Source organism: Pristis pectinata, chromosome 2 (genome assembly GCF_009764475.1).
Source record: "Pristis pectinata isolate sPriPec2 chromosome 2, sPriPec2.1.pri, whole genome shotgun sequence".
NCBI lineage: Eukaryota > Metazoa > Chordata > Chondrichthyes > Rhinopristiformes > Pristidae > Pristis > Pristis pectinata.
The window spans coordinates 26,808,359-26,829,233 of record NC_067406.1 but is presented as its reverse complement, the minus strand read 5'-3'; the positions used below and the strand labels follow the sequence as shown (position 1 = coordinate 26,829,233).

The window sequence follows — 20,875 nt, the reverse complement described above, 5'->3', positions numbered from 1 at the left end:
TGACTGCAGGTTAAGCACTAATTCTAAATCTGAGCACGATATATTTGCTCTGCTCTCACTTCTTCTCTCAGACAGAGCAAAGATAGAGTTCCCCTGGTTCTTACTTTCCACCCAACGTAATTTCTGCCAGCTCCACCACAAGATACATCTTGCATTTCCCTCCACTTTCAGCATCTCTAAGACACCACTTCCTGGTTCCCACCAATGACTCCCAATCCTATAGTACTTTCCTGTGCAACAGCAGGTGGTGCAACACCTGTCTTTTCACCTCTTCCTTTCCCTGTATGCAGAGACCCAACAGTCTTTCCAGGCAAAGCAGCAATTCACTTGCGCCTCTTCCATTTTAGTGTACTGCATTCAGTCTTCACAACAGTGTCTCATCTACCTTGTAGAAACCAAACGTAAATTGGGTGACTGCTTTGCTGAGCACTAATGTTCAGTCCACAGGGCAACCTTGGGCTTCCTCTTATTTATTACTTAAATTTTCCATCCCACTTGCCCTAAACGTGATCTCCTGCAGTGTTACAAGAAAGTCCAATGCAAGCTTGAGGAATAGCATATCATCTACCCTCATTGCAGCCTTCTGGAATTTTTCAATTTTTAATCACCTGCTTTGTGTGCATCAGAACTGGCCATTTCTGCTATAAATTATCTGTGATATTGGCTCAGCATTTTTTTCCTCTCCATTAGTACACCCTGACTTGCAACACATCATACTTCTTTATCATGTTCTAACTGCCCCCATTAACAACCTACTCCTACAGCAACCATGGCCTCAACTAGTCAAATTTTCCTTCTGTCCTATCCATTGCTCTCTCTATCTTTTCTGTAACTTTGTTTCCCAGTTTTGACAAAAGATCTTCAACTTGAAACTTTCTCTTTCCACAGATGCTGCCTGACCTGCTGAGTATTTCCCACATTTCTGTTTTTGTTTCAGATTGCCAGCATGTACTGTTTTTTTTTAATTTTCATAGATTAAGAGAAAAGGGGAAAGTCAAGTAAATGGAGTTAGGTACCAGATCTCATTGAATAGAGAATAAGATAAGACATCTTTATTAGTCATTAGGAAAGAAAAGATGAATTATGAAAGGAAGTTGGTGGATAACATTCGAAAGGATACTAAGAGTTTTTTTTTAAATACATAAGGTGTAAAAGAGAGACACGGGTTGATATAGGACCAATTGATAACGGTGCAGGAGCTATTATAATGGACGATAGAGAGATGGCAGAGGAATTGAATGAATACTTTGCATCGGTCTTCACCGTGGAGGACATCAGCAATGTCCCGGTTAGTCAGGAGTCTCACGAAATGGAATTGAGTTCAGTTAAGATTACTAGGGAGAAGGTGCTAGGAAAACTAAATGGACTAAAGACTGATAAGTCTCCCGGACCGGATGAGGTGCATCCCCGGGTTCTGAAGGAGGTGGCTTTAGAGATAGCGGAGGCATTGGCGATAATTTTCCAGAAATCGATAGATTCCGGCGTGGTTCCGGAGGACTGGAGGGTCGCAAATGTAGTTCCGTTGTATAAGAAAGGTGGGAGGCAGCATAAAGGAAATTACAGACCTATTAGTCTGACGTCAGTGGTGGGAAAGTTATTGGAATCTATCCTCAAAGACAGGGTTACACAATACCTAGAGGCGCAGGGCAGGATAGGTCCTAGCCAACATGGTTTTGTGAAGGGAAGATCCTGCCTGACCAACCTATTGGAGTTTTTTGAAGAAATCACAGGTAAGGTGGATAAGGGAGAGGCGGTAGATGTTGTGTATTTAGACTTTCAAAAGGCCTTCGATAAGGTGCCTCACAAGAGACTGATTAATAAGATGAGAGGTCATGGAATTACGGGTAGGATAACAGAATGGGTGGAGCATTGGCTGGTTGACAGGAAGCAAAGAGTGGAAATAAAAGGATCTCGTTCTGGTTGGTTACCAGTTACTAGTGGTGTGCCACAGGGGTCGGTGTTGGGACCACTCCTTTTTACCTTGTACATTAACGATTTGGATGATGGAATAAATGGTTTTGTGGCTAAGTTTGCGGATGACACCAAGATAGAGGGAGGAGTAGGGAGTATTGAAGAGATAGGAAGGTTGCAGAGGGACCTAGACAGTTTAGGAGAATGGGCAAGGAAATGGCAGATGAGATTCAATGTAGGGAAATGTGCAGTTGTACACTTTGGAAGCAGAAATAAGCGGGCAGATTATTATCTAGGAGGAGAGAAAATCCAAAGCACGGAAGTACAAAGGGACTTGGGGGTACTCGTGCAGGATACCTTAAAGGTTAACCACCAGGTCGGATCGGTGGTAAAGAAAGCGAATGCTATGTTGGCATTCATTTCGAGAGGTATAGCGTATAAAAGTAAGGAAGTGTTAATGAGGCTCTACGGGGCACTAGTGAGGCCTCATTTGGAATATTGTGCGCCGTTTTGGGCCCCACATCTTAGGAAGGATGTGTTGACGTTGGAGAGGGTTCAGAGGAGATTTACGAGGATGATTCCAGGAATGAAAGGGCTTACGTATGAGGAGCGTTTGTCGGCTCTTGGACTGTACTCGCTGGAGTACAGAAGAATGAGAGGGGACCTCATAGCGACATTTAAAATATTGATAGGAAAGGACAGAGTAAATGTGGCTACGCTGTTTCCCTTGGTGGGTGAGTTCAGGACCAGAGGGCACAATCTTAGAATTAGAGGGTACAGTTTCAAAACAGAGATGAGGAAAAATTTCTTTAGCCAGAGGGTGGTGAATTTGTGGAACTCCTTGCCACGTACAGCAGTGGAGGCCAGATCAGTGGGGGCGTTCAAGGAGGAGATAGATAGATATCTAAATAGTCAGGATATCAAGGGATATGGGGATAAGGCCGGTAATTGGGATTAGAATAGTTTTTTTTTCTTCTTCTTCCCCCATTCCCCATTTCTCATTTCTATTTCCCTTTCCTTGGAGCAGACTCGATGGGCCGAATGGCCTGCTTCTGCTCCCTTGTCTTGTGATCTTGTGATGTACATCAAAACAGTGAAATGCATCTTTGCGTAGCCTGCAAGTGTCGCCACTCTTCCGGTGCTAAACAGCCTATTTCTGGTCTTCTCCACTGCTGCTACAGAACTTTTGAATCTCTTACATGTTCTGCTTTATTCCATTACCAGAGCTGACATTCCCCCCCACCCCCACTCCATATGTCCATCCGATAAAGTAAGCATTTAAAAATACGTGCATTTGAACTCTATAATTAAATGGTTTAATAGTATATAATTAACTAAAATATCTTTGAGAACAATGAGAAAAATCAAACAAAATAGCAATTAAACAACTTTGGCCCCTAAGCAGTTATCAGTTCACAAATCCAACCCAGCAGTTGAGACACCAGGAAGGTTCACACCTTTGTGCAAAAGTACTCTGCAGTCTGGATATTGGTTTTTAACATTTCACCTAAAAGAGAAAGCCGTATCTAGCTGTAATGTACAGAACACAAACTACATGAAGCCCAATTACAAACATTCCTATAGAAACTAAACCAACTATAAATAAATAAAGCAAATATAAATAAATATGTTTAAATGGCCAAAAATAGTTCATTTTGCTGTATTATCATAAATTACTTTCTGCTCAAACTTGAATGCTGAACTGAGAACATAAGAAAAGGATAGCTAGCCCTCATCCTGTTCTGGCAATTAATACACAGCAGTTAAGCTGTGTTCTGGCTCCTCAGATGCTGACCAGATAGGCACTTCTGGCATTCTCTGGTTAAAATCTATTTTCTCTGCCACAAACATCACCATCACAAAAAAAGAGTAAGAAACATTGTTACACAATTTATTTTAGTTCCAACAAAAGTGGTTAAAAAAAAGCAGCCAGTGGTCTTGGTAGAGATTTACCAGAAAATTCAAAAAAGAGACTGCCGTTTAAACAAAAAATTCTACACAAGTTTTACAGCACTGTAGTTTGAAGCACAATGCAGAGATGCAGAATATAACAACATTTAAAAAGGATGATACTTGGTAGTGAAAATTCCTTATGTCATAAAATATGAAAGTTTTTTAACATTACATGCAAGTCTTACTTATAACAATCACTTTTCTACTTACTCGTGGTAGCAACAGGAATGCTGGGGAAATTGGTGGTGCTCGGAGTACTGGGCTCTGCTGGTGTTAACATGGCTGGTCCACTATAACTTTCAGTTGGTTGCCTGGTGCTGGGTGGATGCTGAATAGTTTGCAAAGAATGTCCTTCAGTATTCATCAGAGGCGGCGGTCCTTCAACTTGCACATAATCATTTACAAATTCATCTTTGACTAAAAGGCTTGTTGGACCTGGAATTAATGGAAAAGTTATTAACAACATACTATACATTTGGTATTTTCTCTTATAATAGGACTTTTCACATTATCCACCATTCCTTAAGTTAGAAGATAAACATGCTTCCAGGCCTCCCTAAAACCAGTCTGAACTAACTCCAGCTGTTCAAATGGTTTGGCTGATCTGCATCACTGGGCATACCTCCACCTCTCATTTGCCTCAAGGTTTGTTCTAGAATACAATTCCATTAGGACTGATGATCTTTAAATAGTTCCTTAAAGTCGATACAGTATAATTAACTTTATATAGTGAAAGCAAGATTACTTGAGCATATGTGCTAATATTTTGTGCAACATTCTAGAGTCGAGAAAAATAATTGTTCCACTGCATCCCCGCCTTATTCTACTACACAGGTCGACCACCGCAAAGTGTCAGGTTTGTGATTTCATTACAAATGAAGAAAGTCCAACTTTCAGCAAGTTTGTGTGCCACTTAAGTCTTTGTAATGCTGCGTGCAAGGAACAGCCATTAATTTCTAGCATCCACTGTTGCTCTAATTGCAAGCAGCCCATCATTCCAAATAACATGACAACTATGCACTGTAAAAGGCTGTATACCAAAACTTCAACTTTTAAAAAAGATTATTTGGCCCTTTACACAGAGAGGTACTTGCATCCCCACCCTGCAACAGACCTCTAATGTCTACCATGCCAACGTTGTGGGCCATAAGGGAGCTGGTAGATCTACATAAATGACCACACTTCTGGCATGCTCTTATTTCCTACTGTGGAAAGGACGTTGGTACAAACTCTTTTGGTAACCAGAAGTGCCTCTGAAACTGGCTCCATACATTGAAACAGTTGCCAATTCTGAATCTGGGATCAAGCATCATTCAGAAATCCCCAGAGAAACATGGCTTGCCCACAAACACATTCCTTCAGAACATTTTGTTTGAAAAGTAAACAATCAGAAGCACATGCATAGAAAATTATTTTTGAAAACATCCAAAATTGATCTTTAAATACAAGTGCATGAAAACACAAAAAAAGACATGATATGAATTCACATTCGTAATTCTTTATAGTTATTAATCTCATGTATTTTCATGTACAGCTACTGTGCAATCATCACGTTCCCTCACTCCAGATTGGAAACAATAGACACGCTGGGATAACCTTAAACAATAATGAAACTATGAAGTAGGAATAACAAAAGCGACTAACAAGATGCTGACCACACGAGCATTCTTCACGTAACGGCACTGTAGGTTAAGGGATCAGCAAATGAACTACCAGAGAGTGTCTCAGTCACCGCACTTGATCTATCAAATCTTGAACACGTCAAATTTCCAATGTCTCCACTTTGAATAATTATCTCCATTTCAGATTCAATAATGTTCCCACACTACAGATCAGGTTAAATCAGAGATGTGCCGATTTATGAAACAGAGTACTGATTTATGGAAGCCTCATTAGCGATACTTCCTTTTTTCAACTCTTCATCAACAAATTCTATTTAATTTACAACATTTACATTGCAAAACAGCCTAAAGCATTTCATTAGAGCACTTCAAATAAAATGGCACTTGGCTATACAAGGGGAAATATTAGGAAGCTTGGTAAAAAGATGGGTTTTGAGTAGCATCTTAAAAGGAGCAAAGAGATAGAGAGATAAGTTGGGTGAGGTAATGCAACTGGGAAATCCAGAGCTCGGGATTATGCCAGCTATCACCAATGGATTTGTGGATGATCAAGACACCAAAATTAAAGGAGAATAATCATCTTGAGAATTAGGAATTGAAGAGATTAGAGAGATAATTTGAAAATTTCAAAATTGTGGTATTGTTTTGCAGGGGCAATGCAAGTTTTGGATAATCTCCAGTAACTGAGAAAAAGAGCAAGGAAAGTCAGCTGGGGGGTGGGACTAGCTGGTTTGATACTCCAAAACTACTTTGCCACGCTACCTCTCTCTAGATTCGGGTGCCCAATTCAAATATATCCCTCTGATCATGGTTATTTTCCACACTAAATTCCTCTACTTCCTGAATAATGTTCATCTGTAAATTATTTCAAGATGCTGGTAACACTGTTTGCTGAAATGTGTCATATTAAATTCTCAAGCTGATACAAGGCAAAGTCCTCAATGTTCTGGTTTAGGAAGAGGAAAAGCAGGTCAGAAGTCACATTCCAGTTCACTATCAACTGCTGAAATGGAAACAAATATACAGACCAGACTCAGTTGTAGATGTGAAACCTGCTTTTGTTTACTATCAAGATGCATAAAAAAAATATATATAATTGGGATGAGAGAAAGAGTGAGTGAGTCAGTGATAGGAGAAATAAATCACTATAATTCCTTGACTGACTCCTTTTTAGTTATATTTTCACACGCAAATTAAATACAAAGGTGGTTTCATTCAATGTAATTGAGCCATTTAAATAAATTAACTGCAGGCTTGTGATTCTCTTTTTCATTCATATTCAGGAGACTGAATACATCACTAAACCTTAATTTAGCACCATTTCTCACACCTCTGAATTAATCCTAGCAGTTCAGCATAATGATTCCAGTACTTTGTACATGAAGTGCAGAGTCCATAAAGAGATTTACACTGAATGGTTGTCTTACAATAAGATAAAGAAAAATAATAGGTTTAAAAATCCAGTAAATTGTAGATGATACAAATTAAATTCATAACACTGATTAACCCATAAGCAATTGGTGGTATTTCTTACCTGAGCTTTGCAGCGTCAATCCTGAGAGATCTTCATTTAAAGAAAAGTCAAAAATTAGTATTCATTTCATTTTATCCAAATATTATAAGATCTAAATACAGATGCTTATGTACCTCAGTAATTTTTGTTTTGAATAGATGTTAAAAAAGATCAACTTGGAAAAGCATTAAATTCTACAACACTGATACCAATAATGCACTGAAATCCACTCACCCTGTGGGGTCCATGACAATCTGTAGAGATAGGTACCCAGCATGAAGTCAAAATCAGTGGTACCATAACAAACAGCACACACGTAATTATGCTTTGGTTTATCAACTTTTGATAAACCCATTCACCTACAACTTATTTACCTTAAAACCCAGATTTCACCACTGAATACTAATATAACATATTGATAGTACATACTGAAGCAAAGATCTGGAAAGTTAATAAATCTCTGGTCCCACTTGGAAATTACAAGTTACAACAACAATTACCACAACCTTTATTCAACTAAATGCAGCCATGTCTAATCTAACAACAATACATAATTAGCTACTGAAGTCAAGTAACTTATTCCTAATTGTGCTTATTCTTTTAATTTATTGCCTGAATTTTTGTAGATGTGGGAATTTTTTTTTTGGGGGTCTTTTCTGTACATCAATCCTAAATCAGAATATATAGATCCATTATTATCACTAACTTAAGATCTATGCAAATTATATGGATTTAAACTTTAAATGTGGCTCTTAAAAGCCCCATGGTCCTACCACAGCAGCTAATAAAAGGTAAAACTTTAGTAGGATAACTTCACTTTGATTGCAGGCTAGAGGTGTGCAAATGGCAGTAAAATTATACATGTAGTCTGTATCCCGACTTTCTGCTATCACAGTTATATATCTTATTCAATTGATAATTTTTTTAAGTTGTGTTTCGGAGGATCCATGCCAAAAAGCTAGCATATGTATAAAGTGGTATGAAATTTAGTCACGCAAGAACTTTGTACATAGCTGCATTGTAAGATCAACAGATCTCAATATACAATGAAATTATCAGTATAAGTGTCTTAAGTACAATGTTACAATTTCACTTTTAAAATGAGTAACAATTGTACACAAGATAATTTAATATTCCCAATAAATACTTCGATTGAACAAAATTAGTCTGTAGACCAATAGCATAAAGACAGAGTACAACCTGCATTAAGATGAACAAAGCAGGCATGTTAAAAGCAATCCTTATAAATATCCTTATAATAGAACAAAGCTGCCAACATTTTAATAAAATGTGAAAATAAAAGATTACTACCTTCAAATAATTATTTTTAAATGCACTTATAACTAAGTAACTAAATTTTCTTTTTTAGCAGTTTATTTTAACAAGCAGCAATAGTGCCTCACAATGCATCCAAATAGTATAAATTCAAGTAACGCACAAAAAGCTGGAGGAACTTAGTGGGTCAGGCAGCATCTATGGAGGGAAATAGTCAAACGTTTTGGGTCAAGACCCTTCATCTGCAGTCTGTGTCTGTCTAGTATAAATTCAAGTTTGTTGATGGGAAAATAAAGACACTGGTAAATATTAATCATAATGACTGAACATTTGCATATGTTTGTGAGTGACATGATTTCTCAAAAGTAGGAAAAAAAATTCCACTAGAATTATAGATCCAAATTATAGAATTATGGGATCCGAACTGGAGAGACTGGGGAAGAGGTGTTTGGCTCGCAAATAGAGAAAGCTAGTAGTAGGTATGATAGGCAGGTGATAGAGAAGGGACGTGCTCAGACAGGTTTGATGTGTCTACTTTAATGTAAGGAGTATTGTGAACAAGGCAGATGAGCTTAGAGCGTGGATCAATACTTGCAGCTATGATGTGGTGGCCATTACGGAGACTTGGATGGCTCAGGGACTGGAATGGTTGCTTCAAGTGCTGGGTTTTAGATGTTTCAGAAAGGACAGGGAGGGAGGCAAAAGAGGTGGGGGAGTGGCACTGTTGATCAGAGATAGTGTCACGGCTGTGGAAAAGTGGACGTCATGGAGGGACTGTCTACGGAGTCTCTGTGGGTGGAGGTTAAGAACAGGAAGGTGTCAATAACTTTACTGGGTGTTTTTTTTATATATAGGCCGCCCAATAGTAACAGGGATATTGAGGAGCAGATATGGAAGCAGATCCTAGAAAGGTGTGAGAATAAGAGTTGTTGTGATGGAGGATTTTAATTTCCCAAACATCAACTGGCATCTCCAGACAGTGAGGGGTTTAGATGGGGAGGAGTTTGTTAAGTGTGTTCAGGAAGGATTCTTGACACAATATGTAGATAGGCCTACAAGAGGAGAAGCTGTGTTTGATTTGGTATTGGGAAATGAACCTGGTCAGGTGTCAGATCCCTCAGTGGGAGAACATTTTGGTGATAGTGATCATAATTCTATCTCCTTTATGTTAGCACTGGAGAGAGATAGGAACAGACAGACTAGAAAGGTGTTTACTTGGAGTAAAGGGAATTATGAGGCTCTCAGGCAGGAAATTGGAAGATTAAATTGGGAACAGATGTTCTCAGGGAAAAGTACGGAAGAAATGTGGCAACTATTCAGGGGATATTTGTGTGGAGTTCTGCATAGGCATGTTCCAATGAGACAGGGGAGTCACAAGAGGATACAGGAACCGTGGTATACAAAGGCTATAATAAATCTAGTCAAAAGGAAAAGAAAAGCTTACAAAAGGTACAGAGAGCTAGGTAATGTTAGAGATCTGGAGGAGTACAGGGCTAAAAGGAAGGAGCTTAAGGAGATTAGGAGAGCCAGAAGGGGGCATGAGAAGGCCTTGGCAGGCAGGATTAAGGAAAACCCCAAGGCATTCTACAGGTATGTGAAGAGCAAGAGGATAAGATGCAAAAGAATAGGGCCTATCAAGTGCAGCAGTGGGAAAGTGTGTATGGATCCAGAAGAAATGGCAGAGGTACTTAATCAATACTTTACATCAGTATTCACTACGTTAAAAGATCTGGGGGATTGTAGTGGAGACCTGCAGTAGGCTGAAAAACTTGAGCATGTAGATATTAGGAAAGAGGTGCTGAAACTCTTGGAAAGCATCAAGTTGGATAAGTTGCTGGGACTGGATGAGATGTAGCCCAGGCTGCTGTGGGAGGCGAGGGAAGAGATTGCGGAGCCTCTGACGATGATCTTTGCATCGTCGATGGAGACGGGAGAGGTTCCGGAAGATTGGAGGGTTGCGGATGTTGTTCCCTTATTCAAGAAAGGGAGTAGGGATAGCCCAGGGAATTATAGACCAGTGAGTCACACCTCAGTGGTTGTTAAGCTGATGGAGAAGATCCTGAGAGGCAGGATTTATAAACATTTGGAGAGGTATAATATGATTAGGAATAGTCAGCATGGCTTTGTCAAGGGCAGGTCCTGCCTTACGAGCCTGATTGAATTTTTTGAGGATGAAGGGAGAGCAGTAGATGTAGTGTATATGGATTTCAGCAAAGCATTTGATAAGGTACCCCATGCAAGGTTTATTGAGAGAGTAAGGAGGCATGGGATCCAAGGGGACATTGCAGTGTGGATCGAGAACTGGCTGGCCCACAGAAGGCAAAGAGTGGTTGTTGAAGGGTCGTATTCTACGTGGAGGTTGGTGACCAGTGGTGTACCTCAGGTATCTGTACTGGGACCCTTGGTCTTTGTGATTTTTATAAATGACCTGGATGAGGAAGTGGAGAGGTGGGTTAGTAAGTTTGCAGATGACACAAAGGTTGGGGGTGTTGTGGATAGTTTGGAGGGCTGTCAGAGGTTACAGAGGGACATAGATAGGATGCAAAGTTGGGCTGAGAAGTGGCAGATGCAGTTCAACCCAGATAAGTGTGAAGTAGTTCATTTTGGTAGGTCAAATATGATGGCAGAATATAGTCTTAATGGTAGGACTCTTGGCAGTGTGGAGGATCAGAGGGATCTTGGGGTCCGATACCATAGGACGCTCAAAGCGGCTGCGCAGGTTGACTCTGTGGTTAAGGCGGCATATGGTGTATTGTCCTTCATCAATCGGGGAATTGAATTTAGGAGCCGTGAGGTATTGTTGCAGCTATATAGGTCCCTGGTCAGACTCCACTTGGAGTACTGTGCTCAGTTCTGGTCACCTCACTACAGGAAGGATGTGGAAGCCATAGAACGGGTGCAGAGGAGATTTACAAGGATGCTGCCTGGATTGCAGAGCATGCCTTATGAAAGCAGGTTGAGGGAATTCGGCCTTTTCTCCTTGGAGCGATGGAGGATGAGGGGGGACCTGATAAGAGGTATATAAGATGATGAGAGGTATTGATCGGGTAGGTAGTCAGAGGCTTTTCCCCAGGGCTGAAATGGTGGCCATAAGAGGACATAGGTTTAAGGTGCTGGGGAGTAGGTATAGAGGAGATGTCAGGGGTAAGTTTTTTTACTCAGAGAGTGGTGAGTGCGTGGATTGGGCTACCGGCAATGGTGGTGGAGGCGGATACAATAAGGTCTTTTAAGAGACTGTTGGATAGGTACATGGAGCTGAGAAAAGTAGAGGGCTATGGGTAAGCCTAGTAATTTCTAGGGTAGGGACATGTTTGGCACAGCTTTGTGGGCTGAAGGGCCTGAATTGTGCTGTAGTTTTTCTATGTTTCTAGAAGCATGAGGGGCAAGTTAATTGAACCAGAAACAATTCATGATTCTCAATCCACGCATTAGAAGAATAGAAAACTACACTAGAAAATATGACATAATCAAAGGATAAGGGGAATGGCCAAGAAATCAGAGCCAAGGCTGAGGATCAGCTATAATTTTATTAAATGGCAGAACTGGCTCAATGGGTTGTATGGCCAACTCCTATTTCATATGGCTTGTGTTATGAGAGTGCAATGAAACAAGTTACTTCCAATTGTAATGCTATTAAAATGCTCTGAACACAAATATGTCAAAACCTTCACAATTATATTTAGAGAAGGAACTTCAACCCTTACTAATTTAATCTTGCGCAAATTTTCTCAAAAAGATTACTGCATTGTGGTAGCCACAGAAGTTATAGAATACCTGGTAATTAAGTCCATCAATGCTTTCTGTCAGAAAAGTACCATCTTTTCCTCCAAGCCACCACTTTGCAACAAAAATCAATTTCAGCAATGTGTTACTCATGCGCAAATCTGTAGCATTTGACTGCAGTGGCATACCAGTCTCAAATCAAAAAACACTTCAAAAACACTAATAAATCCCAAATTTAAAAAAAAATCAAAATATAATACACAACAGCATCAAAATTAATAAAACTGAGGTGGAAGGCTTTTGAACTTTATAATTCAGGTTTTTCCAATTCTAATTGTTTTGCTTATATATCAAAATAACATAACCAAAAGGTGATAAAGAAAAATATATTTTATCCCATTTTCAATGATGATCATTCCTTCACCATCAACCTTACTTGATTTTCTCAACATGCAGCAAGGATAGTATGAAGGTCATCAAGGCTCAGTATTGTATCCTACTCTAATTCCTAGTCTAGAACTCCAAGACTATGGAAGTCCTTCCCTCAATTTTTCATCTTTTTTCCCTACAGCTTACAAAGTATATAACTAAATCTGTTGTTAACTGACTACTCTTCATCTCATCTCCATTTCACCGAGGACCAGAAAGATCTTGCACTCAGACTTGCTCCTCACTGAGGTTTTGCAACAGTAAAACTAAGTCAGTGTTATTACAGGTATTTGACCACAAATAAGTAATTTGTAATAACCGACATAAAATTTCACTCACTAAAGTTGTTGTTAGTACATAAGTATAGAAAGTTAAAAAAAACCCTTACCAATGCCAGGAGAAACCACACGCTCATAGTGATAAGGGTTCACGCAGACACTGTCACATTTCAGGTCAAATGCATACTGACAATATTTTACATGTTTGAGTTCATTTTTATGAAGATCAGGCCATCTCCAGAGCCTAGCATAAATCACATGTGGAAAACCTTTACGTCCAGCAACCTGGGGAAGAATGGATTTTTTTAAAATATATACAAAAGTTATCACAAAATGTACAATAGCTAATTGTGCAAATGTAAATTTGGAACTTCAATTAAAAAAAGGAACATATCAGACTATGTAGAAAAACACACTCAAAATCAGTCATGGGAATCAGTCAAATTACTGAAATATGTTATATGGGAACAGACAACAAGCCTTCTTCTATCATTGTTTGATATATTTAAAATACATAATTTACTACATCAGGTTTCTCTCCACTTTAACATTAATAAATTTTGTACTATTTTTTAATACTTAAAATTCTTGAGCCAAAACAACTTTCTCCTTGTATGTTGATTAACTAGCAAAGGGCAAGGAGACAAGCTAAAATACACATTTCAGAAACATACTGAAATTGCGCCTTGTCAACCAAAGAGCAATCTAGAAATAAAAGCAAATTTTTCTTCCAATGTTTGCATAAATAAAGTCATAAAAGTCCAAGAATTCTTAAGGACAAAGAGGACAAGCACAAAACAGTTAATGCACTCAGTGACATCCACCAAATCATGAATAGTGGGAGACAATTAAACAACTAACATGAAGCAGCAACCCCAAGACCAGCCTCATCCTCAAAAAATGGCAGGACCTGGAACACAAGTACCAAGGATAAGGCTGAAGCATTTGCAACCATGCTCAGCAAGGAATGCCCTGTAAATGATGTATCTTGGCTCCCTACCAAGATCTCCAGCTATGCAGAAGCCCATTTTCAGTCAGTTTGATTAGCCCGTGTGATTTCAAGAAATGGCTGGAAACATAATTCTACAAAGGAGATAGGACCAGACAACATCTCAGACTGTAAAACTGAAGATTTGTGTTCCAGAACTAGCCATGCTCCAGCCAAGTTATTCCAGTGTAATTATAAGACTGGCATCTACCCAACAAAGTGGAAAACTGTCCAGTTACATCCAGCAACCAAAAGCAGGATAAATCTAAAACAGTTAACTACCAGCAACACACAAAAAATGCTGGAAGAACTGAGCGGGTCAGACAACATCTATGGAGGGAAATAAACAGTTGACATTTCGGGTCAAGACCCTTCATCAGGACCGGAGGAGATAGCCAGTATAAAAAGTTGGAGGGAAAGGCCATCTCCAGAGCCTAGTGTAAATCATGTGGAAAACCTTTACATCCACCTAGGCCCTCTTCCCCTTTTTTCTCAAACAAGAGAAAAATAACGGAAGATATCAACAACAGTGATATCAAGCAGGACTTACCCTTCAATAACCTGCTCACTGACAAGAAGTGTGAGGTTCATTAGGACCGCATCATACTGTCACAGCTATGATTCAAACATAGACTGAAGAGGCGAATTCCAAAGATGATATTAAGGCCGCATGTGACCACTGTTACCTCAAGGAGCCCTGACCATTTATCAGTTAACGGATATCAGGGGAAAAATGCTCCAATGGCTGGAATCATACCTTTGATTGAGGAAGATGATGTGGTTGTTGGAGATCAATCATCCCAATCCCAGGATATCATTGTTCTTCAGGGCACCGTCCTAGGCCCTACCATCTTCAGTTGCTTCTTCAAAACATTCCTTCCATCATAAGGTCAGAAGTGGGGATGTTTGTTGATGACAGTATAATGTTCAATTTAGTTTGCAACTCCTTAGCAAATTGAAGAGTCCATGCCTGCACACTCCAGAACCTAGAAACATGCAGGCATGGGCTGATAGGTGGCAAGAAACATTTGCTCCACAAGAGTTCTAGGCATTGACACCTCCAACAAAAGTGTCTAATCACCTACCCTTTACATTCAGAGGCATTATCCAATGGAGTTCCCAAATCAACATCCTGAAGGTCACCAGTGACTAGAAACTCAGATTGAAAAGCCACAGAAACACCAACTACAAAAACAAGTCAGAGATTGGGTTCCTTGCAGTGAGTGACTCAGTTCCTGACACCTCAAAGCCTTTCCACCATATACAATGCACAATTCATGAAATATTCTCCAGACATCTGGATGAGTGCAACTCCATCACTCAAGAAGCTTGACAGTATGCATGGCAGAGAGGAAAGAACTGTATCACTAGTAAACAAAAAGATACTAGGTAAACTACTGGGGTTATGTGCTGCCACATCCCCCTGGACCTGGGTCTTAATTGAAGAAAGTGGCTGCAGAAATGGTAGGTGCTAGTTAGTTGTAATCTCAGGACACGTCTCAGAGGATTGGAAAAACACAACTCCAATACTGCTATTCAAGAAAGGAGCGAGACAGAGCAATAAACTACAGCTCAGTTAGCCCAACGACATTGGGAAATAGCTGGAATTCATTATTGAGATATTCAAAAAATCATAAAAGAATCAAGCAGAGTCAGAGTTTTATAAATGGGAAATCACGTTTGACGAATTTGTTAGAAGTCTCTGAAGATATAACAAATAGAAGGGATAGTACATGTACTTTACAGCAAAACTCTGCTAATCCAGCAAGCTTGGTGATTCTTGTGTAACAGATTTTCCAGACTATGGATGTTATTATAAATTCTACAAAACACTTGTTTTTTTAAGATGTTACTCAGTAGAATAATAGATGTTCCAGTGAATCCGATGAGTTTCAAGGAAGCATGTGAACCAAAAATCCCAGAGTATTAGAAGTGAGCTGTGGGGACCAGGGACCCCGGGGAGTTGGAAAGTGTGCATAGCAAACATCAGCCAGCCAGATGCCAAAGCATCAAGATTTCCAAGTGGTTAGAGAGCAAATAATAGGAAGTTTAGTATATCTGGATTTCCAGAAGGCATTTAATGAAGTGTTACTCAAAAGATTACTGCAAAATATATTGGCATGGAAATGGGATTTGCCAGCTAACAGAAAACAGAGTTGAGTAAAATGGGTCACTTTTGGATTGCCATTAAGTCATGACATGCCACTGGGATCAATGCTGGAGCCTCAACTACTTATAATCTACATTAATGTGAATGAAGGGACACAATATTCCGTAGCCAAATTTGTTAATGACGTTATAATAGATGCATTGTGAGGACAACACAAAGCGCCTGCAAGAGGATATTGATGAATTAAGTGTGTGGGTAAGAAGTTAGCAGGTAGAACGTGTATGTGGGAAAATGCAAGTTTATCCACTTTGGAAGGAAGAATAAAAGTAAATTGCTATTTTAATTGAATGAAATTACAAAATGTAGCAATGCACAGGGATCTGAGAGGACTTAGTATATCAAACACAAGCTAGTACGCAGAAAAGATAAGTAATTAGAAAGGCTAATAGAACATTGGTCTTCATTGGAAAGTATTTGGAGAATGACAGTAGGGAAGCTTTGATACAACTTCGCATGGAGCCAGTGAGACCATACCCGAAGGACTCTATATAGCTTTAGTATCCATATTTAAGGAAGAATTTGCTTCCACTGGTGACAGCGGAGAGAAGTTTCACTTGGTTGATTGCTAGGATGAAGTGGTTTACATAGAAGGTTGAGCATGTTGTGCCAATGCTCTTTGGATTTTAGAAAACTAAGAGGCGATATTATTGAAATATAGAATTCCAAGGGGCATTTACTGAGTGGATGCCGAGAGGATATTTACCCTAGTGACGATATCTAGGGGGCACAGTCTCAGAATAAGGGGTAGCCCATTTTGGATGAAGAGAAGGAACTTCTCTCAATGTGCTGTGAATCATTGGAATTCTGTACCTGAGAGAGATATGGACACAGTCATTGTGTGTATTTAAGTTGGAGATACATATTTAAACTGCAAGGGTGTTAAGGAGTATGGGGAGAGACTGTAAAAGTGGTGTTCAGGCCATGATCTTACTGATTGGTGTAGCAGGCTCAAGGGGTCAACTTGCCTTATCCTGCTCTTGTTTCTCATGTTCTTATATTCAGGACAAAATGGCCCACTTGACTGGCATCTTATCTACCTTTGTAAACATTAATTCCACCCCATCACATGGCTGCTGTGTGTATACTGCAGTTACTCATCTTAGAATAATAACTTTTATTAAATAAGCTGGATGTCCGATTTGGACTAAAAGCTCTGAAGAAAAACATAAAAGCCTCAATGACCATCTTGAAATCTGTCATCAAAAAGACGTGAAAACACAACAACAGACCAATTAATTTTAATTTACTATCGAGCTGAACTTGAAGACTGTTATAATGATTATTTAGTAAACAGAAGCCACTTATTTCTTTGTACAGGAAAGATGAAGTAATTTGGCTTTTGCATAAGTGGCATCTCCTGACATCACAAAAGACTTGGTATATATATGCAATCCATAAAAAGAACTTGTCCAAATTTTGCCAGTCTTTAAAGCTCAAGTTGGTATGGATCACAGAAAACTTAAGTAATTGAATGAACAGTATGAATCAGTAGCTATCTGACAGGTGGCAATTATCAGCAAGGTAGAATACATATGCACGTTAAGATTATTTTTAAAATGTAGACTGGCAATCTAGAGTCAGAAGCTCAATGCAAACTGTTCAAATGAATATGAGGGAAGGAGCAGGGGAAAAAAGCAAGGGTAAAAAAGTGCAGTAGTCCGATTTCAATACCAATATACAAATGGGAATCAAATAATATTAAATGTGAATGGTTAAGTCATACATACAGATCATGCATAAATTACTAAACAACGTGAAAAAAGAAAATCATGAATAGATCTGAATTAACCAGATGATTTGAAGAACAATGAGGATATTAGCAGACTCCGTATTTAACATGTCCAATTGCTGCAGTAATAAAAGATTGTTGTACTCTTATACAAGAAAGTCCTGCCAAAAATTTACAGTGCTTTCAATCTGAAGAATTGCAAAGTGGACTCGAGGCATAAGTGCAGCATCAGAGAAGATGTAAAACCTGGAGAAACTGAAGTTTTTCAGGTTTGTAATTGGGCAACAAATTAGAGAATTCCTAGAATACCAGATTGGAAATCAAATGGAAAAGAGATCAGTAGCACAATGAAAGGAACGGGAAATATAAGCCAACTACAGCCGAAGGCCTAGTGGCATTTGAAAAGTACATAACTGACACATGGGCTTTTGTGACTTGATATCCCGGAATGAAGTAAACCAATGGTTCGTACTAATAAGTTTGGGATCAGGGGTTTAAATACTATGAGAACTTTTCCTTTAAAGCCCAGAGAAAACCTCAACAAAAAAAACATGACCGTTACAACGTTGGATAGGAAATCTTTTCTTTAAGGTCAAGAAATCTGTTGTCCTTACCCAGTTTGGTATGTGTGACTCCAGTCTTGTACCAAACTGACAGGCTCTTAACTGCCCTCCTACATGATCCAGTAAGCTCTTCTCATGTATAAGCCAGCTATGGATGCACAGTCAAATATTGGGCTTGCCAGTCACAACAATGTCTTAAAATTGAAACCAATTTACTTGACATCTTCTTGACCCTATCATCACAAATTGCTTCCTTCATCTTTCTATTTTCCAATGACAAAGCTAATAGGAGGTTGCCCACATTTCCAATGTTCTCAGGACCACAAGCTGTATCACAATCCCCTAATGTTCAAAGTACAAGTACCCTGACTGGCATGCAGTTGGGCACATTGAAGCCATTTTCCTTCTTGCACTTTGAGTTAGAAAACATTAAGGTTTTACCTTCATGGCATAATATGCCAAATTTTGACAATATTGATCTTCCAGCAATTTAGAGTGGCACTTTGGCCCAACAGTTAGTGCCACTGCCTCAACTCCAGGAACCCAAGTTCAATCCTAGCCTTGGATGCAGTTTATGTGGAGTTTGTACATTCTCCCTTTGAATGTTTATGTTTAGAACATAGAACATTACAGTACAGTACAGGCCCTTCAGCCCATGATGTTGTACCAACATTTTATCCTGCTCTAATATCTTTCTAACCCTTGCCTCCCACATAGCCCTCCATTGTTCTATCACTCATGTGCCTGTATAGGAGTCTTTTAAATGTCCCCAGTATATCTGCCTCCACAACCTAAGCCAGCAGTACACTCCACGCACCCACCACTCTCTGTGTAAAAAAGAACTTACCTCTGGCACCCCCCCCCCCCCCATACCTTCCTCCAATCACCTTAAAGTTATGTCCCCTCGTGTTAGCCATTTTGGCCCTGGGAAAAGTCTCCAACTATCCACTTGATCTATGCCTCTTATCATCTTGTACACCTCTATCAAGTCACCTCTTATCCTCCTTCACTCCAAAGAGAAAAGCCTTAGCTTGCTCGACCTATCCAGGCAGCATCCTGGTAAATCTCCTCTGCATCCTCTCTAAAGCTTCCACAGCCTTCCTATAATGAGGCAACCAGAACTGAACACAATACTCCAAGTGTGGTCTGACCAGAGTTCTATAGAGCTGCAACATCACCTCACGGCTCCTGAACTCAATACCCCAACTAATGAAGGCCAACACACCAGACAACTTCTTAACAACCCTATCAATCTGCGCAGAAACCTTGAGGGATCTATGGACGTGGACCCCAAGATCCCTCTGTTCCTCCACAATGCTCAGAGTCCTGCCATTAACCTTGTATTCCGTCTTCAAATTCGATCTTCCGAAGTGTATCACTTCACACTTTTCTGGGTTAAACTCCATCTGCCACTTCTCACCCCAGCTCTGCATCCTATCAATGTCCTGTTGTAACCCACAGCAACCTTCTACACTATCCACAACACCACCAATCTTCGTGTCATCTGCATCTACATCCTCATCCAAGTCATTTATAAAATTCACAAAAAGCAGGGTTCCCAGAATAGATCCCTACGGAACAACACTGGTTACTGACCTCCAGGCAGAATACACTCCATCTACAACGACCCTCTGTCTTCTATAGGCGAGCCAATTCTGAAACCACACAGCCAAGTTTCCCTGGATCCAATGCCTCCTGACTTTCTGAATGAGCCTTCCACGAGGAACCTCATCAAACGCCTCACTAAAATCCATGTACACCACATCCACTGCTCTACCTTCATCAATGTGCTTTGTCACATCCTCAAAGAATTCAATCAGACTCATGAAGCACAACCTGCCCCTCACAAAGCCATGCTGACTGTCCCTAATCAGCCTATGCTTCTCCAAATGCCCAGAAATCCTGTCTCTAAAAGTCTTCTCCAGTAATTTGCCCACCACTGAAGTAAGGCTCACTGGTCTGTAATTCCCAGGGTTATCCCTACTCCCTTTCTTGAAGAAAGGAACAACATTTGCCACCCTCCAATCACCTAGCACTACTCCTGTGGCCAGTGAGGATTCAAAGATCACCACTAAAGGCACAGCAATCTCTTCCCTCGCTTCCTGTAATAACCTTGCTCAGTGACTCATCTATCCTGATGTTTCTCAAAAGTTCCAGCACATCCTCTTTCCTCATGTTGACATATCCTAGCATATCAGTCTGTCGTACACCATCCTCACAATCATCAAGGTCTCCCACTCACTGGTGAATACTGAAGCAAAGTATTCGTTAAGGACCTCCCCTACCTCTTCCGACTCCAGGAATGTTTCCTCTTTTATCCATGATCGGTCCTATCTTCACTCTAGTCATCCTCCTATTCTTTACATACGTGCAGAACGCCTTGGTGTTTTCCTTAATCCCACTCACCAAGGCCTTCTCATCCCCCCTTCTAGCTCTCCTAAATCCATTATTAAACTCCTTCCTGGCTACCTTGTAACTCTCCAGAGCTGTCTGATCCTTGCTTTCTAAACCTTTGGTAGGCTTCTTTCTTCCTCTTGACAAGATATTCTACGTCTCGTCAACCATGGTTCCTTCACTTTACCATCCTTATCCTGCCTCAAATGGGACAAACCTATCCAGAAGCCCATGCAAGTACTCTCTAAACAACCTCCACATTTCTGCTGTGCACTTCCCCAAGAACATTGTTCCCAATTTGCGCTCCCAAGTTCCTGCCTAATAGCA

The 20,875-nt window shown here is 40.0% G+C and overlaps 1 protein-coding gene across 3 annotated transcripts in view; it reads right to left on the bottom strand.

Annotated features, from left to right (window-relative positions):
- The window catches only part of smad4b (SMAD family member 4b), a 75,388-nt gene that overhangs the window by 40,494 nt on the left and 14,019 nt on the right, over positions 1–20,875 (bottom strand). For all 3 annotated transcript variants that reach the window (XM_052036032.1, XM_052036038.1, XM_052036048.1), the window contains 3 exons: positions 12,815–12,989; positions 7,021–7,050; positions 4,075–4,299 (listed from right to left, as the gene is read on the bottom strand). In XM_052036032.1, coding sequence (XP_051891992.1) covers positions 4,075–4,299; positions 7,021–7,050; positions 12,815–12,989 — 430 coding nt within the window. The remainder of the gene's footprint in view (positions 1–4,074; positions 4,300–7,020; positions 7,051–12,814; positions 12,990–20,875) is intronic.